This window comes from Balaenoptera borealis (assembly GCF_965194805.1).
Source record: "Balaenoptera borealis genome assembly, chromosome: 11".
NCBI classification, from domain to species: Eukaryota; Metazoa; Chordata; class Mammalia; order Artiodactyla; family Balaenopteridae; genus Balaenoptera; species Balaenoptera borealis.
This window is the reverse complement of record NC_138868.1, coordinates 8,795,597-8,820,979: the sequence shown is the minus strand read 5'-3', so window position 1 is coordinate 8,820,979 and position 25,383 is coordinate 8,795,597. Positions and strand designations below refer to the sequence as shown.

The window sequence follows — 25,383 nt, the reverse complement described above, 5'->3', positions numbered from 1 at the left end:
TCCTAAAACTTTCTCTGCCCTTTATTCATTATTTTTTTGTGATAACACTCAACATAAGATCTACCCTCACAGCAAATTTTAAGTATACGGTACAGTATTATAACCCTAGACACTAGACTGTAAAGTAGATCCCTAGGATTGACTTATCTTGCACAACTGAAACTTTGTACTCTATGACAAATATTTCCCCATTTCTCACATCCCCCAGCACCTGGCAAACACCATTCTACTCTCCGCTTCTTCGAGTTTGACTCTTTTAGATTCCTCGTATAAGTGGTATCATGTAGTATTTGTTCTTTTGCACATGGATTATTTTACTTAGCATAATGACCTCTAGGTTCATTATGCTGTGGAAAAGGGTGGAATTTCCTTCTTTTTATTGCTGAATAATATGCCATTTTACATATATATGTGTATACACACACACACATATATATATTTTCTATTCATCCATGGATGGACATTTAGGTTGTTTCCATATCTTAGCTATCGTGAATAATGATCCAGTGAACATGTGAGAGCAGATATCTCTTCAAGATCTTGATTTCAATTCCTTTGGATATATACCCAGAAGAGGGATTACAGGATAATATACTAGTTCTATTTTTAATTTTTTGAGGAAACTCCATACTGTCTTCATAGTGGCTACACCACTTCACATTCCTAGCAGCAGTGTACAAGGGTACACTTTTCTCCACATCTTCACCAACACTAATTACTTTTTTTTATAATTGCCATCCTAACTGGTGTGAAGTGATAACTCGTAATTTTGATTTGCCTTTCCTTAACAACTAGTGGTGTTAAGCACTTTTTCATGTACCTCTTGGCCACTTGTATGTTGTCTTTGCAGAAATGTGTATTCAGTTCGTATGCCAATTTTTAAATTAAGTTATTTGGCTTTTTTACTATTGAGTTGTACGAATTTCCTATGTACTTTGGATATTAACCCTCTATAAGACATATGGCTTGCAAATATTTTCTCCCATTCTGTAGGTGCTTTTTCATTTTGTCAATTATTTCCTAGCTGTGTAGAAGCTTTTCAGTTTGATGTATTTAGTACGATTTGTCTATTTCTGCTCATGGCCTGTGCTTGTGGTGTCACATCCAAAAAATTATTGCTAAGACCAATATCAACAAATTTTTCTCCTATGTTTTCTTTAGGAATTTTACAGTTTAGATCTTGCGTTTTAGTCTTTAATCCATTTGTGTTGATTTTGGGTATAGCGTAAGTTTCCAGTTTCATTCCTTTGCATGTGGATATCCAGTTTTCCCAACACCATTTATTGACAATATCCTGTCCCCATTGTGAATTCTTGGCTCAACTGTCAGAAATCAATTGTTTGTATATGCATGAGTTTATTGCTGGGCTCTCTATTCTGTTCCATTGGTCTATATGTCTGTTTTTGTGCCAGTATCACACTCTTGGTTACTGTGGCTTCATAATATATTTTGAAATCAGAATATGTGATGCTTCCAGCTTTGTTTCTGTTCAAAAATGCTTTGACTGTGAGGATCTTCTGTGTTTCCATATGAATTTTAGGATTGTTTTTCCTATTTCTGTAAAGAATGCCATTGGGATTTTGGCAGGGATTTATTGAATCTGCATATTGCTTTGTGTTGTATGGACATCTTAACAGTATTAATTTATTTGTTTAATCCATGAACATGATGTCTCTCAATTTTCTAGTATCTGCCTTAATTTCTTTCTTCAGGGATTATGGTTTTCAGTATACAAGTCTTTCACCTCCTTAGTTAAGTTTATCCCTAAATATTTTATTATTTTGATGCTATTGCAAACAGGATTGTTTTCTTAATTTTATTTTTAGACAGTTTATGGCTGGTGTATAGAAATATAACTGATTTTATATGTTAATTTTGTATCCTGAAACTTTACTGAATTCATTTATTGGTTCTAACAATTGTTTGGATATGTATTAGGGTTTTCTACAAATTAGATCATGTTGCCTTCAAACAGATAACTATACTTCTTCCTTTCTGATTTGAATGTCTTTTATTATTATTCTTCTTACCTAATTGCTCTGGCCAGGACTTCCAGTCCTACACTGAAGTGTGATCCTTGTCTTTTTCCAGATCTTAAGGGAAAAGCTTTCAGTTTTGCACCATAGAGTATGATGTTAGCTGTGGGCTTTAGATACATGGCCTTTAATGTAAAGTTCTTTCAATACTTAATTTGTTGAGAATTTTTACCATGGAAGTGCATTGAATTTTGTCAGATGTTTTTCTGCATTTATTGGGGTAATCACATGATCTTTAGCCTTCATTCTGTTAATTTGGTGTATCACATTGATTTGCTTATATTGAACCATCCTTGCATCCCAGGAATAAAGCCCACTGGGTAATGGTGCATGATCCTTTTAATATGCTGTTGAATTTGGTTTGCTAATATCTTGATGATTTTTTCAACTATGTTCTTCAAGAATATTGGCCTGCATTTTTCTTTTCTTTTCTTTTCTTATGGTATCTTTGTCTCACTTTGGTATCAGGATCATATTGGTCTGACAAAATGAGTTTAGAACTGTCCCTGTCTTCTATTTTTTGGAAGAGTTTGAGAGGATTGGTATTAATTAATTAATGTCTAATTAATTAATCTTTAAATGTTTGGTAGAATTCACCTGTAAAGCCCTATGGTGTTAGGCTTTTATTTCTGGAATTTTAAAATTACTGTCACATACTCTTTATTAGTTATTGGCCTATTGAGGCTTTCTGTTTCTTCTTGATTCAATCTTTGTGGGTTATATGTCATATCTTTGTGTTGCAGTGATCCTTTTATCATTATAAATTACCTTCTTTGTCTCTTGTGACAGCTTTTGATTAAAGTCTGTGTTATCTATACAAGTTGACTATCCCTGCTCTGTTTTGGTTATCATTTGCATGGAATGTCTTTTTTTATCCATTCACTTTATGTCTACTGTGTTTTTAAATCTAAAGTGACTGTCTTACAGATAGCATAAAATTGGATCTTGTTTTTTTTTTTTAATTCATTCAGCCACCCTATATCTTTTGATGGATGAGTTTAATCCATTTACGTTTAAAGTAATTATTGATAGGTAAGTACTTACAATTGATAAATTGTTTTCTCTCTGTTTTATAGTTCTTTTTTCCTCTCTTCTATTGCTATCTTCCCTTGTGATTTGATTTTTTGTAGTGATATACAATAGTTTGATTCTTTTCTGTTTTTATTTTGTATAGCCACTGTAGGTTTTCTCTTTGTTGTTTCATGAGACTTGCATAAAACTTCTTATAGTTATAACAGTCTATTTTAAGCTGATAACAACTTAAACTATATTTTTACTTTCCCTAAACACATGTTTGATGTTATTAATGCCAGAATTCATTTCTCTCAAATCATATATCTATTAATAATTTTTGTGGTTCTAGTTATTCTTAACAGTTTTGTCTTTTAATTTTTATACTAGTGTTAAAGAAATTTACATGCCACCATTACAGTATTATATTATTCTGTATTTGTCTTATATTTACTTTAACCATAGAGATTTTTACTTTCATATGCTTTTGTGTTTCTGTTTAGTATCCTTTTCATTTCAACTTCCTTTAGCCCTTCCTGTAAGGCACATCTATTGGTGACAAATTCCCTCAGTTTTTCTCTGGGAAAGTCTTTATCTTCCTCATTTTTTTTTTTTTTTTATAAATTTATTTATTTATTTATTTATTTTTGGCTGTGTTGGGTCTTCATTTCTGTGCGAGGGCTCTCTCCAGTTGCGGCAAGTGGGGGCCACTCTTCATTGCAGTGCGCGCGGGCCTCTCACTGTCACGGCCTCTCCCGTTTCGGAGCACAAGCTCCAGACGCGCAGGCTCAGTAGTTGTGGCTCACGGGCCTAGTTGCTCCGCGGCATGTGGGATCTTCCCAGACCAGGGCTCGAACCCGTGTCCCCTGCATTGGCAGGCAGACTCTCAACCACTGCGCCACCAGGGAAGCCCTCTTCCTCATTTTTAAAGGACATTTTTGCAGGGTACTCCATTCTTGGTTGGCAGGTTTTTCTCTCAGTACTTTGAATATATTATTCCACTCTTTCCTTTCCTACAAAATTTCTGCTGAGAAATCCACTGATGGTCTTATGGGAGTTTTGCTGAGTGTGGTGAGTCACTTTTCTCTTGCTGCTTTCAAAATTATCTCTTTATATTTCATTTCTGAGTGTTTAGTTATAATATGTTTCCATGTAGACCTCTTTAGGGTCTACCTATTTGGAGTCCTTTGAGCTTCGTGAATCTGAATATCCACCACTCTCCCCAGATAAGGGAAGTTTTCATCCATTATTTCCTTAAGAGAGCTTTCTGGTCCTTTCTCTCTCTCTTCTCCTTATGGGATTCCTATAATGTGTATATTGATTTTTTTATATTGTTCCATAAGTTCCTTAGGCTGTCTTCACTCTTTTTCATTCTGTTTTCTTTCTGTTCCTCTGATTATATAGTTTCAAATGGGCTGTCTTTGAGTTCATAGGTCCTTTATTTTGTTTGATCAAATATGCTGTTGAAGCTCTTAATTGAATTTTTTAGTTCATTTATTATATGCTTCAGCTCCAGAATTTCTGTTTGGTTTTTTTTTTTATGGTTTCTGTCTCTTTGTTGAACTCCTTATATTCTTTATGTGTTGTTTTCCTAATTTCATTTTGTTGTCTTTCTGGGTTCTCTTGCAGCTCACTAGCTTCTTTATGATTATTGTGAAATCTTTGTAGGCAGTTTGTAGATCTACACTTCTTAAGAATTGGTTACTAGTGCTTTATTTTGTTCTTTTGGTGATGTCATGTTTTCCTGATTCTTTGTGATCCTTGCAGCCTTGTATTGGTGTTTGTGCATATGAAGAAGCAGTTACTTCTTCCAGTCTTTACAGTCTGGCTTTGGCAGGGAAGCTCTTCACCAGTCACTGGAAATTCTGGGCAGGCCAGTTGGCAGAGACTACAGGTGGGTCAGTTAGCAGGGTTCATTAGTGGTCCTACTGCCTCAGTCCACATATGGCTGTGCCTTCAGCCAGGGTCTGCAGGTGGGAGGGTCCACTGCTAGCGTCCATGAAGAGGCAGAACTTGTTCTGGGGTCTGTGGCCAGGCCCGGTGCCATTGTCTGTGGACAGGCTAGATGCCAGTGTCCACAGGTGCTGTTGTTGGTAGGCAAGTCTCATTTCAGGGTCCCTGGATGGGCCTGCTGCTGGTCATGGGCCAAGGGCAGGTCTGGTGATGGGATCCACAGGCAGGCATGTTGCTGGGGTCCTGAGAAGGGTGGCATGGTGCCTGGGGTTATTACACAGAGGCAGTGGCACTGAGAGGCCCTGAGATGATAAAGAACCATTGGCATAGTCCTTTTTTTAAAGAAATTTTGAAATTTAGGTGGAGCTCTATGGCACTCTGAGACTGTGTCAATATATACCTGACTTATAGGAAATTATTTTGGGCCAACTAACATCTTGGAAGTATCTTTAGTTCCAAGCCCGCACCTAGTATTTTGTCTACCAGGTTGGCCCAATCCAAAGAATTAAAGCTTAAATCTTACAGGAAAGTTATTTGCCAGGTAAATAACAAAAATAAGTGTTACGAGCTGGAAGAAAGAAAGGAACAATGCATTATCAGGGTAAATGGCAACTGACAATCACCTCAGTGCCAAGAAGAAAGACAACATTGTACAAGAGGAACAAATGAAATTTGGTTTAGGAACTGGATTCTATGCATGAATGAGTACCCAAAATTGCCTTAATTTCATTTTTTAAATTTTATAAAGATTATTCAGAAATTTGTGGTCTTAGTCATGTTTAACCTCCATCTGACAGATTGCCAAACACATTCACTCCAGACAATCCTTCTAACTTAAAGCTGTTCCCCTTTTTATCAATAACAATCCATTGATTAATCCAGTTTTGGCTGTCTTGGAGTCCAGTAAATGATAAACATTTCCTCTGCCTAAATCACACCCAACTGAGGGATAGTTAATGTGCTCAGAAAGATTACAATAAAAAATTATGTTTTTCACTACAGTGAAAACTGAAATAGAGGAAATGTCTAAATTTCAAGCAACAATAAGTTTGCTAACGCTTCAACCCACAACTGAACTTATTCACAAGTGCCAGGTTTTTCCACAGATGCAGAGCCTGCATTGTTAAATATAAGGTGTAACCCAGGCAGCAAATCTGAATGAATTTTTGTTCTAAAGGCATTCTGGGTCACTGAAGCATATCCATTGCATTCTCCTAATTTACCAGTCAAATACCTCAGTCCTCCAGGGGCAGTGAGGGTAGGTATAAAGTGGTCTGTAGTATTACTCTTTCAAAGTCTTTCTTCTTGGAAACATGAAGATTATGAAGAAAGTGTGCCTACCCCAAGCCACCAGTGTTTCTCAGGCAACTTCTTTTTGGTCAGTTCTTATTTCAATCATCCTTTGGCAGATTCATTTTTCCATCTTTTCCTTCTTTATCTTTTAATAAATTGTCCTCCTCCCCTGCTCATTTCATTCTACTGGTTCTGGTATTTCAATGCAGTTGTGGTCTTATCTACCTTCCTTCCTGCTCTAAACTCTGTACATTCCAAATTCTGATACTCTCCTCTCACCTCTGCTCTGTCCAATTTCCTCCTCCCATTCCTGTGTGACATGTACAGTCTTTTTCAGTCTTCTTTTCTATTGTCCTAATTGTTTCAGACCCAGTAGAAACACAAGAACTCATGCTCCACAGTAGCCCAGCCCAAATTACACTTCAGGTTGTATAAGGAATACACTTTCTTAAAGGATCCCAAGGTGCACTGTCCAATCAACCATAAAAAAGTATTCAATTGAAACTTGATTCTCACAAACTCAATGATGGCACACTTATGTGATGGTAAGTGACATGGCAACTATGAGAGAGCAACACAAATTTCTCCCCTGAATCCTCCACAGGTTTCTCTTACATCCATAAAACTTCAGAGTTTTCCCAATGATTCTACATTAAGAGACGTTTCTTTCTAAATATCATAAATTGTAATTTTGAAGAAATAAATGTCCATTTCTGATCTCATTGACAAACATCTTCTCAAAACTCTCCAAATCAATGTTTTATACCTATATTGGTTCTTGAATTTCAGATCTTTCAGCTTCTAAATGCATTCCACCTTCAGCCAGTTTCTTCCACCCTCCCTGTCTTCCCTCTTTCTTTTTGTCTTCCTCTTTCCCTTCCAAGTTTATTTCAGGACTACTTGATGACAGATCCTGTGACAGTCGCTGAGTGGAAAAGTCTACTGTTTCTATCTTCAGAAAGATCACACTCAACAAGTAAAATGGGCTTGATAAAGTCTCTTTGAATTAAAGCAAGGGTGGAATGTGAATGTCAAGGAGGGACATATAATCTGAACTGCAGGTATGTGGGCAATGAATGCATCTTGGAAGTAGTTATATCTGAAATGGGTCTTACAGGTTAAGGTAGAACTATCCAGGTTTAAACCAGGCAGAGAGATGATTAAATTTGCAGTTGAGAGCAGTCCAAATGACTTGCAGAGGGGTCAAGCCAGTGGTGTGTTGGTAAATGTTTAACACTTAACATTACAAGAGGAAAAAAAGCCATAGATCTCAGATTTGTGGTAATTATCAATTTCCGTGGTGTGACTATTACCACCACAGTGAGTTTCATGCCACCAACAAGATGGCAACTGCTTTACAAACTATCTAAAAATTTAACAAAGGGCTTTTGTGAATTTTTACACACTGATTCCAGAACGCTACTGGGCAAGGGTTCAGACGAGGGCTGTTTCATGCTTTTTACCCCAGGATAGTGTTATGAGTGGTACAAAGCATTTTTTTTTTTAATAAATTTATTTTATTTATTTTTGGCTGTGTTGTGTCTTCGTTGCTGCGCGCAGGCTTTCTCTAGTTGAGATGCACAAGGGGGCTACTCTTCGTTGCGGTGTGCAGGCTTCTCATTGTGGGGGCTTCTCTTGTTGTAGAGCACAGGCTCTAGGCGCGCAGGCTTCAGTAACTGTGGCTCACGGGCTCTAGAGCACAGGCTCAGTAGTTGTGGCACACGGGCTTAGTTACTCCGAGGCATGTGGGATCTTCCCAGACCAGGGCTCGAACACGTGTCCCCTGCATTGGCAGGCGGATTCTTAACCACTGCGCCACCAGGGAAGCCCGGTACAAAGCATTTTTTAAGCAAGAAAATGAAGTGAAGATCAGAGAGAAAAGTGTCTTTTAAAAAGTGAAGATACAGCAGGCTCCCATTTGAATATGGGCCTCTTTTCCCCTGAATAAGGATTTTACCAGGTAGGAGGAGCTCCTTGAGTTCCTGTAAGTGATCTGGCATCGCCCCCCAAATACATCTGCTAACACTATTCACATCTCTGCTTGCTCACCAAAAATGAACGGCCAGTGTAAAATAACCACACCATATCCCAAACTTTAACTTTGATATTGAATGTAACTTAAGGCTAGTCTTGCAGGCATTGCATCCCTCATCTGGCCCAAGTTTAAAGTATTATTTGAGCACATTCTGATATTATCATCCATGACAATGGCCTGTGGTCATGGGATTCTGGTGTTAGATGCAATCCTGACTCCTCTCTTCTAAAAATGTAAGTCCAATATTTCACTATTTAGGCTTGTTCTTTAAATGAAAGGACATTCTTGCATGTGTAGGTCCTCAGTTAGGGTGGCCTTTCATTTCTCTGAATTCCTCATGGAATTATTCCAATGGACTTCATGGTACGTTTTCATTTGTAGAGGTGGGATAAGAATTAAGACTATATTGTTTGAATAACTAATAAGTAAGTATCTGAGGTATGCTGGATATAATTCCTTATGCATATTTTTAGCCTCATGTATGGACCAGGAAATCCTTGTGAGGGAAATGCTATTATTTTTCTCCACCTACTCTCCTCCTACTCTGATTCTTCTACTTATTCTTCTTTTTAATGACAAGTAAATTGAGTTTTAGAAATATTTAATTACCTTCCTCAAGGTATATACTTAGCACGTCGCAGGGCTATTAAGTAACTCCAGATTATAACCAACTCTGGGTTTAAATCATTCTATACCAAGATCTCTCCTAATTTCATCCTCAGTTTTAATTCTAGGCATCTCATTCATGGAGGCATAACATGCCAGGATTTCTCCCAAAGTGACTGAGAAAAGAACCAAAATAAAGATTCTCAGGAAATGTTCTTTTTCCTGAGATAAACAGTTTCTCTGCAAAGGACAGCCAGCTGATAACCAAGCTTAGTTCTCAGGTCTTTCATGCCCATCTGGCACAAATGGAGCTTTGGAACATAATCCAAGCAACTCTGCATTTGATTCCCTTTCTAATCTGAGTATCTAAGGTACACTCCCTTTCTGATGCCCTGTAGCCCTCTCGAATCTTATGTTTGAATATTTTTGTTGCTACATCATTTCCTTCTGTCCCCTTTAACTCTGTAATTCTCTATTCATACCACTTTTACTCCTGTCATTACATCCTCAGTGGCTATATTTTCCAGTAGACAGAAAGGGACATCACCTATCTTGTCATCTGTTGAGGGCCTCACAGTGCCTCCCATTGTGTGACAACTGAACAGTCTGTCGTTGTTGTTGTTGAAGGTTGTGAGATCCATCCTGCAGGAAGAGCTGGAGGCCGCACAGACCAAACCTTCTGTGTTTGACTTGTTCCGCACACCCAGCCTGCGTAAGAGCATCTGTCTCCTGTCCTTTGTGAGGTGGGCTTCTCAGAGTGCATGAGGGACGTTAAAATAGTGGAGACATGAATCTATCCCATATCAAAGGATACAACATGTTGTGGGAACAGATTTGAGATAAAATACAGAGGAAGCCATAATGATAATTGCTGTGTTTAGAGTAGTCAAAGGGTTATGAAAATACTGACCCAGAGCTATTTATACAGCAGAGAGTTTTGTTTATCATATCACCCTACCAATCTCATCACTGGAAACTGAGACTGAGAACTTCAGTCATGGTACAGACATTGGCTTTAACTTTCTTCACTTGTTTGTTTCCATTTTAATGGAGGTAAAATTACAAGCAGTAAAGTGCACAAAAATATACAGCTCAATGAATATTTCCATATGTAAATATGCAACCATCACCCAGATAAAGATATAGAAAAAAACTCTAAAACACTAGAAGGCTCCATCATGCATCCTCCACAAAAAACACTCCAAACCCTCCCCCAAAACTTAACAATAATTAGGGCCTCCAATTTTAGAATTTTAAAATCATCACCTTGCGATGAATTATTCCATAAAATATACCATGTTTTTATACTTTAAAACCAACCACTGGCTGCCTGGTTAATATTTATTATCATCATTTGTAAGACAAAGGCTCTAAACCTTATGGTAAGTGTCTTTCATTTTTGTTCACCACAGATTTGCAAACTTCATGTCCTATTTTGGCCTGATTCTCCACCTCCAGTACATGGGGAGCAATGTTTTCCTGTTCCAGGTTCTTTTTGGTGCAGTCAACCTCCCAGCCAATTATGTTGCATTTTTGGCACTGAATCACCTGGGCCGTCAAGTAAGCCAGACGCTCTTCATGTTTCTCCTTGGAGTCTCCATTCTGGCCATCACATTTGCACCTCAAGGTGAGAAAAGAGCACAGGTTGAAATAAGAAAATGTCTTACCTCAGAGATTTGAAAACAGAATCTGAAGCCAGAAGGAAGTGAAGACTAGGATTCTAAGGATTTTCCAAAACCAATCTGAGGATTTAGGATAGATTCTGTCACTAAGTGGCTGAGAAATAGTCAAAGGTCAGGAAAAGTCAGTTCAGACATATGGTTGTCTTCACCATATCTGAGATGTATTTGGTAATTGGTGCCATTTATTCCTGACAGTTTCTCTGGGAGAGCAATTGATCACTTTCTCTTTGGCCAATCACACTTGTAACTGTAAATGACAGTATTATGTCACTATGTATAATTGTATCTCATGTGAGGACACAACTGTCACTTTCTCTGTCTGGTCTCTTTCTTATAACTACAGTTTCAATGAAAATTTACTCCCTGATTCTATATATCCACTCTTGTGTCTGGAATTAGGTCGCCATAACTGTAACCCTGGTCCCAGGGTGTCATCTTGATTCTAAGGTATTTTTAATCCTTTGTCGTCAAGCATAGGTACAGAGAGTAGCAAAAAGGCATTAAGCTGTTAACAGCCTCTCTTAAAATCAATTTTACTAAATTAAATGACCATATGTAATGAATAGGGGAACCCAGGTGGTCACCATGTTTCAGCTAACTCCCAGTGCAGTGATACACTTTACAGGATCCCATCTTGAATATCAGCATCAACGTGAATTTGCTGCCTTACAACAGAGCCCACTCCCATGTTGTAACGCTTTCATGATTTTTTTAATGGAATAGAAAACTGACTTTCTGAAACTTCCTTTCAGAGGTTTCCAAAGTCTAACTATATTTTCCCTAAAACAGATCCTTATTCTTGAATCTTCAAATATTATTCTAGATCAAGCAATTCTCCAGCTTATCCATTAATATGAGCCCCATTCTTTTATTACTCTCTACTGCATTACTAGCCCCATGTCAATATTGTGTAAACACCCAGGTTTTGAACTCCTGGAGGATATTGATGAGTCTTACATCCATCAGTAATTGCTCATATGATAGTCCTATGTTATACATGAAAGGTAGAGGAGACACTGGACAGAGTAAATGAAAGCAAACTCTTGCTGGGCTTTTGTTCCCCTCTCCATCTTTGGCAAATTTCTGAAATCTCTGATATGTAGGAAGAGTTGATGCAATAACTCAGGTTTTTAATTTCTTATTTAAGCTGTAATATACAGATGTCACATTTCTCAGCTATTAGGCTGTGCACATTCTTTGCCCCTGTGTGCTGTCTCTACCAGGTATTTAACACATGCAAATGTCTCCAACTGTCTTTTTCTTTTTTCTTTTTTTAAAATATTTATTTATTTACTTAATTATTTATTTGGCTGCACCGGGTCTTAGTTGCAGCACGCGGGACCTTCATTGCCGTGTGCGGGATCTTCAGATGCGGCATGTGGGATCTAGTTCCCTGACCAGGGATCGAACCCAGGCCCCCTGCATTGGGATCATGGAGTCTTAGCCACTGGACCACCAGGGATGTCCCCCAACTGTGTCTTTTTCACTTATAGTTTGGTGGATGGTGATTTCTTCAGCTCAGATTTCCTGAGTCTCACTTGTCTTCTCCAGAAATACAGACCTTGCGTGTGGCTTTGTCAACTTTGGGAATAGCAGTTTCTTCTATGGCTCTCATGTGTACTTTTGTCCATGGAAATGAACTAGTCCCCACCATTATCAGGTACACAATCTCATGGAAGCTCTATCAGGGTCAAAACAGACCTTTCCCAGCTAATCAAGACTTATAGTGGGAAGAAAACTAATCTGATTCATTATCAAAAGCATTGCTTATAATAGTATTAATAATAACAAAAATTATAGCCAAAATTTTTGTTAAAATCTCACTTTTGTCAGGCATGAGTTAAGCCCTTTAATGTATCATCTCCCATAATCTGCTGAACCATTAAAGGGTAGGTGCTGTTGGCAAGAGTATTTTTTAAATGATGAAAACATGTCTTAATGCACTTGTGCACTTGAAAAATTTGTGAGCAAATAAGAGCATATTTTAAATGTAAGAGTACGTCATCAGCCTTCATGTGTCTAAATACTGCTGAGGTGTCTCCCATAATCAAAGCAAAATAATAAATTACAAATTACTTGTATGGATTTACACCAGATTATTTTTGTATTGTTGTTTGCACTCCAAGGGTAACAGCCTCAGGATTCATGGGAATTGCTTCCAATGTTGGGGCAGCCCTGGCTCCCCTCCTGATGATCCTAACAGTCTATTCTCCCCACCTACCCTGGGTCATCTATGGAGTCTGCTCCATCCTCGCTGGCCTTGTTGTTCCACTCCTTCCTGAAACCAGGAATAAGCCTCTGCCTGACTCCATCCAGGATGTGGAAAAGGAGTGAGTAAACCGCTGGCTCTCCCTTAGGGTTGCTGTGTGATATAGGTTCGTGCTGAGGAGGGCAAGGCACCATGCAGGGTCATTGTCCCCAGGAGAAGGCTTACACCTAGACTACTCCAGGTGGTCAGTGCCTTTGGTTTAGCTACAGCCTCATCCCTCCTCACAGTGACCTCAGACTCCCCCAAGCCTCCCTAGATCGCACAGACCAACACCAGTAGGCACCAGTAGGTTTAGTGATGAAGAAGCCAAAATTAATGCCCTAGTGTGACATACATACCCTTGAAGGTGTTTCACAAACATGCACAGATCCAGACACCAGATTCTCATCCCTCAGATCCTGGCAGCCCTCAGCCCAGTGAGGGCAGTAACCTCTCTGAGATTGCTGGTGTCTGTAGGTCTGTGACCTGCCCTGGTCACTGAAGATCTGAGGGAGATCAGGGAGAGGACAAGAGCCCCTTCCACAGATGACAATATATCTCAGGGGAAGGAGTCCTATTGTGCTGCCTGTAAGATTCAGACCGTCTGGTTTTCACTGGGAATGAAAGTGTTAAGAAAAGAGAGGAAAAAGGTGGTAGTTATTGGTATTTTTAAGTGACCAAGAATTTGAAAGGGTTTAAAAACTTTTATATACTTCCCTTTCCTCTTCCAAAGACCCCATTAGCCAATACCATGGTGTCCAAGGGTGAGCGCTGAAACTATCACAGCTGCGTCTCCAGATCCTGCCCTGGGAGCTTGGCTTTTTTCTTCACAAAATTCACTCAGATTCTCAGGGCAGGTGTCATGGTTTTCATCAAAACTCATGGACCAAGAATCAGCTTGCTCTAAAGAATGCAGGACATAGATGTTTTTCCATGTTTTTAAAATTTTGTTTGTTTGTTGTTTTCATTGTATTTGCTCTAGGAGAAGAGGCTCAAGAAAAGCAAAGCAGGAAGATACCTCCATGAAAGTGACACAGTTTTAAAGGATTCCAGGAACTAACTGCTAATCAAAGAGCAAGATAAACAAGAAAAATTGAGATCATTCCCAGATATTGGCAAAATTTGGAAAACAAATAAATAAAAAGATATAAAGGAAAAATGGACCCCATTTACAATTGCAGTTCTAAATAACTATATATAAAATGCCTATGACTAATCATCATAATAAGAAGTTTGAGGAAAGTCATAATACTTTTAAAGGAATCATAATAAAATATGTGTATAATTGTAGAACCCTAGCATGTTTCTGGAAAGAAAGCTAGAATAGTATTTAAAACATTGATTCTGCTCTAATTAATGACTGAGTAATTGATGTAATAATTACTTTGGGGACAATTTGAAAAAGTTCCAAATATATCTACAAATTAATTATAGACAAGATCCAGAAAAATGAAGTTTATGGAGGGAAGGTGGTGCAAGTATTTGGGGCAGCATATGCTGAAATGAAACGCAGATGCATTTACAAATCAAAAGAAGTCCAGAATTAGACGGTGGTGTGTAGAACACTTAAAATTTGATAATTTGGGCATCATAAATCACTGGTAGAAAAAAATGATTATGTAATAAATATCATTAACTAACTTTAGAAATAAATGACTAATAATTTGATTTCATTCTCTAAACCAAAAAAATATATATTCCATATGGTTAAAATGACAAATGGAACAATTAAGCCGTGTTATTCAATAGAAAATGTGGGTACAAAATCTTGGGATTAAGAAAATGTTCTGATAAGTAAAGCAAATGCCAATGATTTAAATACAGGTAGATTTGACTAAATACTCATTTAAAACCTCTATTGGACAAAACTCTAAAAACGTATGGGAGAAATCTAGAAAAAATATTCACCAAAATGATAAAAGCTGTTAACTTTTAGTGGTGTACCTTTATGAGATTTTACTTTCTTCTTTGTAAGTTTCTGTACTCTAAATTTTAAAAGGATAATGCAACATTTTAAAATATTATAAGATACTATCAAAAATAAACTGCAAAAGACAAATTAACAATTTTCAAAATGATTATATATTAATATGTAGGATTCTAATATATATTCATGAAAAGAATACATAATTCAATATTAGATGGTCAAAAGGCAAGAGCATATAATTTTCAAAAGAAAAAAATCCTATGACTAATAAATTTATGAAAAACTGTACAAAACCACTGGAATTTAAAGACATAAAAACTAAGTAAAATACCAACTTTTATTTTCCGAAGAATGTAAATGGAAACTTGTTAATTGATGGTGGAGTTATAAAATAACATATGCCATACAATTGCATAAAACAGAATGGTGTCATTATAAAGAGCTTTAAAAATCTTTCATTGATTCAGCAACCATTTATTCAGCATGTAATAGTCACCAAGCAGTATGATAGGAACCTTGGATACAAAGAGGAAATGAAAAAAAAGTTATAAAAACAGATGTAGCAGATATTACTCTATGTGTACTGGCGTGGCATCACATTTTTATTTTCTATGGGCAAAGAAAATTTATTTTAAAGTCCTCATTCCCTCCAGGCTGGTAGAAAATTGCAAATCAGTTACTTTGGGAAATTATTTCCACAAGTCTTCCACACCAGAGCTATCTAGATTCCAGGAGTATATACGGTTACAAGGAGGAGCTGCACTGGTTATCAGTTACCTGTTCAAAGAGGTTACTACTGGACCAGTGGACACTCAGGTGCAGCAATTCTGCCATCCACACCACAATGAAATGTTGGAATCTGGGGCTTCTCATCTGACAGCTCAGCTCCTTTTACAGCCACAATGGAAGGGGTCTTCTGTTTCCATAGAGTGTTGCCAGGGCTCAGGACTGGGTCCCTGCTCCCCCAGAACCTACAAGCACTCCTCCATCCTCAGACTTCCTAGACACTCAACTTCTTTCTCTTATTAGCTCGTCCACACATACCTTCTAGTTACCCCATGGGCTTTAGTTTTTGAAACACAATCAAGTCAGTCTTACAGTCTTCTTTGTTTTAAATTTCAGTTCTTTTTAAAATAAATTTATTTATTTTTTATTTTTATTCATTTAGTTTTGGCTGCTTTGGGTCTTCATTGCTGTGCACGGGCTTTCTCTAGTTGCAGCAAGTGAGGGTTCCTCTTCGTTTGGTGCACACGCTTCTTATTGCGGTGTCTTCTCTTGTTGCAGAGCTCAGGCTCTAGGCGCGTGGGCTTTAGTAGTTTTGGCACGTGGGCTCAGTAGTTGTGGCTCAGGGGGTTAGTTGCTCCATGGTATGTGGGATCTTCCCGGGCCAGGGCTTGAACCTGTGTCCCCTGCATTGGCAGGCGGATTCTTAACCACTGCACCACCAGGGAAGCCCCAGTCTTACGTCTTCTTTTGCCTTTTCCCTGCCAAATGACTTCCAAGAGATCAAGAAGCACAGAAATTACCACTTGCAAAAAGTGGGAAAGAGAGAAAGGAAATGCCAAGGAATTATCAATAATGAATGTCATTGGTTTATTCGGTCTTCTTCCTAATGAAATGTTTGATATCCCATCATGGGAAAGACGAGACAGCATCTATTGTACATCACCCCAAAGGTTAGCTGCCAGTCCATAAAATCTGATGTTTCATGGCAGAAAAAGTCCCACAGGTCCTCATGGGTCTTTGACGTTACACCAGCAGTTGTGGCCCAGCAGATGCTCTGTGATACAGAGAGTAGAGTGACGTATATTTTGGTGGAGAAGTATAGTATGCACAAGTATAGTAAATTGTGGTGAGAGGCTTGGGGAATTTTCCTTTCAGTCTGACACAGAGTTGCAGGGTCATTCTTCAAAAACGTCCAATCTGCCATTGTTTTGCAACAGGATTATCAGTGAACATGGTCCATTGTTTCCAATCTGTCACTGTTTTGCAACAGGATTATCAGTGAACATGTTTCATTTACTCTGTATTTTGTAGTATTTCTTAAAAGGATTTTTATAAAAGGAAAAACCAAATTCAGATAACTAATGACATTTAAAATCAAGTGAGGAAATGCTATATGGCAAATCGTGTCTCCTAATTGTAATATTAGAGCTTCTTCCTGGACATAGACACAGACTACCCACTAACAGAGGCCTTGGCAACCATACCTTTTTGAACCATGAGGCTGTATATAATTTTTGACAATCGTTATATAAAACCTGATTCTATTAATTATTCAGAAATAGTATCATGGAATCTAGTCAACGGTTCCTAAAGAAGGATAGTACATAAAGCAAGTGCAGCTATTAGTAGGACAGCAGGTGACTTATGGAATGAGATGGCATGGAAATCTCTGCTGAAAGAGGCTTCCATTGGTACCCTCTCTAAGTTATTACCCTTTATTATTCTCAAAGTTATTATGACATCACTGAGTGGAATATAGTCTTGTAGTGAACCTGAGAAAAGGAAATGTGTGAAAACTAGAGACCTGCAATTGCACTCATGCAATTTAGTAAAGGTGGGGTTTGTTTATTTTTGTTTTTTACCATCCTATCATCCTTCTTTTCAGAAAACTCAAAGATACATTAGTTGATCCCTGTTTCCCAGAATCTATTTTCTCCAGAGTCCATGAGTTGCTGTTGATCACAAGACAGAGACTAAGTGGCTTAGTCACCATAAGCCATTGTCTGTATAGCATGTTCTATAGGAGCTGAAAACTCTTATACAAGGATATCTCAACTAAAGAGCTGCTTTTTGTCATTTATCAATGTGTTTCACTTCCTAGATATAGCAGATACTGTTCCATTTTAGATAACTTATGGCAATGATAAATAAAGCATACCATCCCTATGGGCAAGATAGATGGGCTACAACAAGAGTATGACTTAATGCACACATTTATTCCTTGGACTGGTCCTTGGTCAAAGTGATGTACATCCTTCAATGTTACACTCCTGAGGGACTGCTCATACACAATAACTCGTCCTTGTCGTCTTAACTTGGCTCATTCTGTGACTCGATACCAGACATTTCTGAAGGGCTCTTCCATCTCTACCTCCTCCCATAGATTGCCTGGGCACTCTGTTACAACAATACTGGTTCAACATTTAGCTGTAACCAGTCATGCCTTCCTCACAAACTTATAGATTGTAGTTCTAATAAATCTCCTGCATGAAAATTAATGGCTAAGAGGTTTTTTTATCCCAAAACACCAGATGCAAAACAAAGACTAATCTGTTGATTTACCTTCACTGAAGTATCCCAAGAGTGTTGGGGGTCCCCAAGAACACATTTGAGTTTCCTGATTTACTGGAAGGAGTAACAGAATTCTGAAAAGCTGTTATAGTATGCTTATGGTTTATTACAGTGGAAAGAAAAATTAAAATCAGAAAAGGAAAAATGCCTTAGGTGGAATCCAGAAGAAATCAAGCACAAGCTTCCTGTTGTCCTTTCCTGTTTGGAGTTACATACACTGGTTAATTCTACCAGCAACACGTATGTGGTATATGACAAGATGTATGAAGAAATTCCAGCTACAGAAACTCACCCAAGCCTAGGTGTCCAGGGTTTTTATTGGGTGTCTGTCTTGTAAGATGGACAGGCCCAAGTGACTGCCCTTAACTACTCAGTTATGGTCCCCCAAGAGGTCAGACTGATATAAAATGACCCATGGCCCCAGGTTAACAAAAGCACTCATTCACCATAAATCAGATTCATAGCTAAACTATCTGTCATAGCCCAAGTCCCAAATATACAAATAAACCCTTATCAAATCAAATATTCAAAAGGCTTATAGGTTGTCTCCCAGGAGAGAGAAAAAGGCCAGCCCTTTCCTCAGATAGAGCAGGTTTTGAACATCCTAAGCCATTGAGTTAAAATCTTTACTGCACACCAAGAGACCATGAATACTGTTTCTTCATTTGGGGCTAAAATTGTATTAGGTCAGGAAATGTTATGATTTTCATTCTGATTTCATTATGATGATAGAAATAGATTTAGTAGATAGAATTGACCGAATTTGACATTGTTTGAATTTTGAGTGAATGACAATAAAGAGTTAAGGGAAAACCAGGCATTTTATTTGGATGACTGTATGGATGAGGGTAAAATTTACAGAGATATCAGGAGAAGCAAGCAATAATAAGTAAAAGAATATCTGAAGTAGACAATATCTAAAATAGATTTTCTAGCTATTCCTAATATCTCTTTTGCTGGTTATATTTCCTCCATGCTCCATTTTTGAACCACAACTCCAAGAGCTCATCCTTAGTCTGTCAAGATCACATCAAAAGATCAGGGCCTTAACTAATTCAGAGAGTACAGATAAAACAAACAATTTTTATTTATCTACATAGACAGTGAAGTGAAGAGTAGCCAAGGATACAAGTTCTTCATAGTCTTTGTCCCACAAACCACAAAGGAGGTCACAAAAAGGGGCCAGAAGACTACAATCTGAGTTGTGGGACACCCCACTGATGAAGAGCTGATGCTAGTCTGCAGCTAAAGTATATATTTTATACTCGGCAGCTCCATTCTGAGGGAGGCAGGGCAGGAAGGCTCATACCTCACTAGAACCCAAATGGCAACGAGAAACTGTCTCTTAACAGGCATTAGCAATGTCATCACTGCTTAACACGTGCCCTCGGTCTGCACAATGGACTCCATCACGACTCCACAACTTCATGATATCACAACTGCAGTTGCAGAGGAGATAATGCCTCCCTAAATTTCAGGGGTCCACAGTGGAGCACCAAGCTTCATTGGACTTTTTTGATTGATCACACAAAGCTATTTAATAATGTGATATTTTTATTAAGCTCTTCTTCCTCCATTATCTCCATGATTACTGTAGTAACCTGCTTCCCTCTACAATGCTATCCTCTACTATCACAAAGGAACTACGTGACAATGCTGGGGAAGATAGATGGTTCCTGGTGTACACTTATCTTACTAATCTGCTTCGAATTACAACATTTCCCCATTGGGAACATCCCTTACAATAACCAGAGTACTACACATATATAACATATCTATTCCCACAATACATTCAGCAGTATCAATCACCACTACTTGATGTGAAATAGCCCTAAAGTTCCCACCCACAAAATTATAACAGTCCATTGTCCAATCTGAAAGTTATTTCCATATCCAGTTAAAGTAATTTCCCAATGTAACATGAGTACCTCCTGGCAGCACCGTGAATTATTCCTCAGTATCCAAAAATATGAAGAGATTCCTTTGTTGCCATAAGTTCCCCAATACACCTTCATCAGTGCATAATGTATCTGCTGCTCCTTAGGAACTGATGAATTTTAGACTTTGCCCCAGTTCTGTTTTTCCTTGAACGGATAAAGTATGACTATATGTCAAAGTCATTGAATCAATACCAGTCCACACAGCACAGGCGGGAGGGAGCCAGATTGTGCACTATAAATGAGAGAGCTCACTGATCTTCAATCTGGATCTTAAAATTTTGTTGCCATTTGCTGGCCTGTTATCAATAGGTAATATCCATCATGAGAACATTAACAGTCACTCCTGTGGGTACCCCCTAAAGTAATCATCAGATACATAAGAGTCCTACAGTATGTATCTTCAATTGGCCTGTTTAACTGCCCAGTAGCCTAAAGAGCATATACCATAGTTTGTGTTCAGGCTTTAATTCTGTGGTTTTTATTGCCCAGGAGTGGAATCATTTTCCAGAAACACAAGAGAATATGTTACTGTCCAAGGAGCAAGAGAAAACATAATTGTCCCTAGTAGCTTGATGCTGCAAATTGAACAAATTGGTCTGTCTGAATCTGGATGAATGTCTCATTATCTTATTTTCAATTACAAATCCAGGCCTGAATTACAATACCCATAATGGAAGTTTATAGCCTTCCATATTCTCATCCATAGCAGCTTATCAGATGACATAAACTCATCCGTAGCAACACCTTGATCCTTGTGAGGTCTTATCAAATGACTTTATACTCACGTCTCTACTTGATGTGTAAAAATGTTTTTTCTGATAATAGCCTGGATTTGGTCTTTCCTGAGAATCCAATGCTAATTTTTAGCTCACCTGCTATCTAGAAATAAAACCAAAACCCATCATGTCCTCATTCTTCTTACTTTAGTAGTTCTTAATTTATCTCTCTCCCTTCATTTTTTTGTAAAATCAGCAAGAAAAATCAAGTGACATCTTTGACATTTTGCTTGATAATTTTCTTAGCTATATCACCCAGTTTATTAAGCCCATTTTCCACTTTCCACATATTAGTAAGGACAGTGTTGTTAAGCTTTCTGCAACTATATAATATGGATCCTCACTTCTCCAGGTTCCAATAGGATTTTTCTCACTTTTCCTTAGGTACTCACTGGCAACCAATTCAAAGTAAAAATTCTATTAATTCTGGGAGTGACATTAGCAAGATGGCAGAATAAGAAGCCCTAGACCTTCCTTCCCCACAGATTTAACAACAAGAAGATGACAAAAAACTTCTGTGAGAAATCCAGAAGCCAGTTAAAAATTCATGCACCCCAGATGAGCATGAAGCCAACAGCATCAACCAGTAGGGAATTCCTGACACTCTCCACTCTCTCTGGTTAGAGCCCCTCCCCACACCTCACACTGAGGTGCATCGGATTGGAAACCACCAACTCCTATCTTCTTTCTGGGGAGGAAATTAGAAGATTGTATGTCCAAGTGATTTATTGGGGGGGGGCCACTTCTGGGGAGACCATCACCTATACAAATAAGAATGGATGCCAGGTTGGGGGGGGCATCCTCTGAAAAAAAGACATAAACCCTGCACCAGAATGTGCAATACCACAAACAGACACTAGGTGGAGACCCCGGACAGTGATTTACTACAGTGTCTGCTAGGTCTCAATACTACAAACAATAGGGAGAGGTCCTGAGTAAAAATCAGCCAACTTCTTCAAATTGGAGATTACACACAAAAGCCAGAGAGGGCACATACCAAGAAAAGGCTTGAGAGGTCTCCAGAATCTCTAGCCAGGCTTTGTGAAGAAAGTCCTCCCTGTATGAGACGAGAGTACAAAGTTTGGAAGAGTTAGCTGGTTCTTCAGATGCTAAAAACCTCAATAACAAAAATAACAAGACATAAGAAGAAACAGGCAATCATGACACATTTAAATGAACCAATTAAACCTCCAGAAACTGAACCTAAAGGAAACAGAAATACATGAATTGCCAAAGAATGCAAAATTACCATGATAAAGATGTTCAATGAATTAAAGAGAGCAAAGGCAACTAAACAAAATCAGGGGGGAAATGCATGAACAAAATGAGACTATCAACAGAGATGTAAACTATAAATGAAAACCAAACAGAAATTCTGGAACTGAAGAATACAAGAACTAAATTGAAAAATTTATGGGAAGGACTAAGCAATAGACTTGACCAGGCGGAAGACAGAATCAATGAACATGAAGACAGAACTTTTGAAATTACCAAGGCAGAGGATCAAAAAGAAGAACAAATAAAGAAAAATGAAGAGAGCTAAAAGGACTTATGGGACACATCCAAGCAAAACAGCATGCACATTATGGGAGTCTTGAAAGGAGAAGAAAGGGAGAAAGGAGAAGAGAAACTATTTGAAGAAATAATAGCCAAAAAATTCCCAAGTCTGAGAAATAGACATACAAGTTGAAGAAGCACAAAGAACTCCAACTGGGATAAATCTGAAGAGACCTTTCCTGAGATACATTATTATAATCATACTGTCAAAAGCCACAGATAAAGAGAGAATCTTGAAAGCAACAAGAGAAAAGCAACTTGTTATACACAAGAGAGTGCCTATTAGACTATCAGCATATTTTCTACAGAAATCTTGTGGTCTAGAATGGAATGGAATGATAAATTCAAAGAAAGAAAAAAAAAACTGCCAACCAAGAATACTATATCCAGCAAAACTATCCCTAAAAAAAAGAAGGTAAGACTTTCCCAAACAAAAGATGAAGAAGTTTATCACCACTAGATCAGACTTACATGAAATGTTAAAAGGAGTCCTACAAGTTGAAGCAAAGAGACAATAAACAGCAACACAAAACCATGTAAAAGTATAAAATCCCTGATAAAGGTAAATATAGAGACAAATACAGAATCTTGTGGTTTGTGTTGTAGATGAGTGTGTCTTTCCAGTTGTTTGTATCTACTTCAGTTTCTTTCATTGATGTCTTATGTTTTCCAAATACAAGTCTTTCATGTTCCTGGTTAAATTTTCTTTTGATGCAATTTTTAAGGGGATTGTTTTCTTAATTTCTCTTTCTAATATTTTTTAATGTATAGAAATGCAACAGATTTCTGTATATTAGTTTTATATCCTGCAACTTTACAAAATTAGTTAGTTGTTACAGTTTATTGGTGGCCTCTTTGGGATTTTTATATATAGTATTACGTCATCTGAAAACAGTGACAGTTTTACTTCTTCCTTTCCAATTTGGATCCCTTGAATATTTTTCTGTCAATTTCTGTGGCCAGGACTTCCAGTACTATGTTTAATAAAAGTGGCAAGAGTGAGCATCTTTGTCTCTTTCCCAATGTTAGAGAAAATGCTTTCAGTATTTCACTATTGAGTATGATGATGGCTGTATGTTTATCATATATAACCCTTTATTATATTCCCTTTCTACTCACTTTGTCAACTGCTTTTACCATAAATGGATGTTGAATTTTGTCAAAAGATTTTTCTGCATCTATTGGCCTGATCATATGATTTTTATTCTTCAGTTTGTTAATGTGGTATATCACATGGATTGATTTATGACTATTGAATCATCCTTGCATCCTTGGGATAAATCCCACTTCATCATGTTGTATCTTTCTTTTAAAGTATTTTTGAATTCAGTTTCTTAATATTTGTGGAGGATTTTTGCATCTATTTTCACCAGTGGTATTAGTCTGTATTTTTGGTGTGTGTGAGTGTCTTTGTCTGGTTTTGGTAACAGGGTGATGCTGGCTTTTTTTAATAAATTTGGAAGTGTTCCTTTCTCTTCAATTTTTTGGAAATTTTGAAAGGATAAGTATTAAGTCTTCTTTAAATGTTTGATAGAATTCCTCTGTGAAGCTGTCTGATCCTGGACATTTGTTTTGGTGGAGTTTGTTACTGATTCAATTTTATTACTGCTGATTGGTCTGTTCTTGTTTTCTATTTCTTCCTGAATCCAGTCTTCCAGTTTTCTGACTGAATCCAGCCTTGGTAGATTGTACATTTCTAGGAATTTATCCATTTCTTTAGGTTGTCCATTTTATTGACACATAATTGGTCACAGTAATCTCTTATGATTCTTTGTTTCTGTGGTGTCAGTTATAATTTCTCCACTTTCATTTTTTTTAACATCTTTATTAGAGTACAATTGCTTTACAATGGTGTGTTAGTTTCATTTATGATTTTATTTGAGCTCTCTTTTTCTCTTGATGAGTCCAGCTAAAGGTTTGGCCATTTTTTCTCTTTTCAAAAATCAGTTCTTAGGGCTTCCCTGGTGGCACAGTGGTTGAGAATCTGCCTGCCAATGCAGGGGACACGGGTTTGAGCCCTGGTCTGGGAAGATCCCACATGCTGTGGAGCAACTAGGTCCGTGAGCCACAACTACTGAGCCTGCGTGCCTGGAGCTTGTGCTCTGCAACAAGAGAGGCCGCGACAGTGAGAGGCCCGTGCACCGTGATGAAGAGTGGCCCCCACTCGCCGCAACTAGAGAAAGCCCTTGCACAGAAACGAAGACCCAACACAGCCAAAAATAAATAAATAAATAAATTAATTAATTAATTTTTAAAAATCAGTTCTTAGTTTTTTTGATCATTTCCATTGTTTGGGGTTTTTAGTCTCTGTTTCATTTTTTGATGCTCTGATCTTTATTCTTTCTTTTCTTCTACTAACTTTGTGTTTTATTTGTTCTTATTTTTCCAGTTCCTTTAGGCTAGATTATTTCTTTGAGATTTTTCTTGTTTCCTTAGGTAGGCTTGTATTGCTATAAACTTCCCTCTTAGAATTGCCTTTGTTGCAGCCCATAGATTCTTTATCATTATGTTTCTATTTTCATTTGTCTCCAGGTACTTTTTTATTTCCTCTTTAATTTCTTCAGTGACCCATTGATTGTTTAGTCGCCATGTGTTTAACCCCCACATGTTTGTGTATTGTACAGTTTTCTCTTTTAGTTGATTTTTATTCACATACTATTGTGCTCTGAAAAGATGCTTGATATGATTTCAAACTTCTTAAATTTACTGAGATTTCTCTTGTGGCCTAGCATGGGATATGCTGAATAATATTCCATGTGCACTTAAAAAGAATGTGTACTCTGCTGCTTTTGGATGAAACGTTCTCTATATATCAATTCCCTCTGCTCTAAGGTATCATTTAAAGCCAGTGTTTCCTCTTTGATTTTCTGTCTGGATAATCTGTCCATTGATGTAAGTATGATGTTAAAGTCCCCTAATATTATTGTATTACTGTCAACTTCCTTATGTTTGTTAATATTTGTTTCATGAATTTAGGTGCGCCTATGTTGGATGTATATATGTTTACAATTGTTATTCTTTC

General features: G+C 37.7%; 2 protein-coding genes and 1 long non-coding RNA gene across 3 annotated transcripts in view; 2 read left to right on the top strand and 1 right to left on the bottom strand.

Moving 5' to 3' along the window:
- The window catches only part of SLC22A9 (solute carrier family 22 member 9), a 34,444-nt gene extending 13,557 nt beyond the window's left edge, over positions 1-20,887 (top strand). The window contains exons 6-10 of the mRNA XM_082344134.1: positions 9,562-9,677; positions 10,347-10,561; positions 12,168-12,276; positions 12,743-12,946; positions 13,847-20,887. Coding sequence (XP_082200260.1) covers positions 9,562-9,677; positions 10,347-10,561; positions 12,168-12,276; positions 12,743-12,946; positions 13,847-13,907 — 705 coding nt within the window. The 3' untranslated portion in view covers positions 13,908-20,887. The remainder of the gene's footprint in view (positions 1-9,561; positions 9,678-10,346; positions 10,562-12,167; positions 12,277-12,742; positions 12,947-13,846) is intronic.
- Positions 1-25,383, top strand: part of LOC309606696 (solute carrier family 22 member 10-like) — a 234,399-nt gene that overhangs the window by 71,720 nt on the left and 137,296 nt on the right. The gene's annotated exons all lie outside the window — the stretch shown is intronic.
- Positions 1-25,383, bottom strand: part of LOC309606754 — a 308,111-nt gene that overhangs the window by 275,150 nt on the left and 7,578 nt on the right. The gene's annotated exons all lie outside the window — the stretch shown is intronic.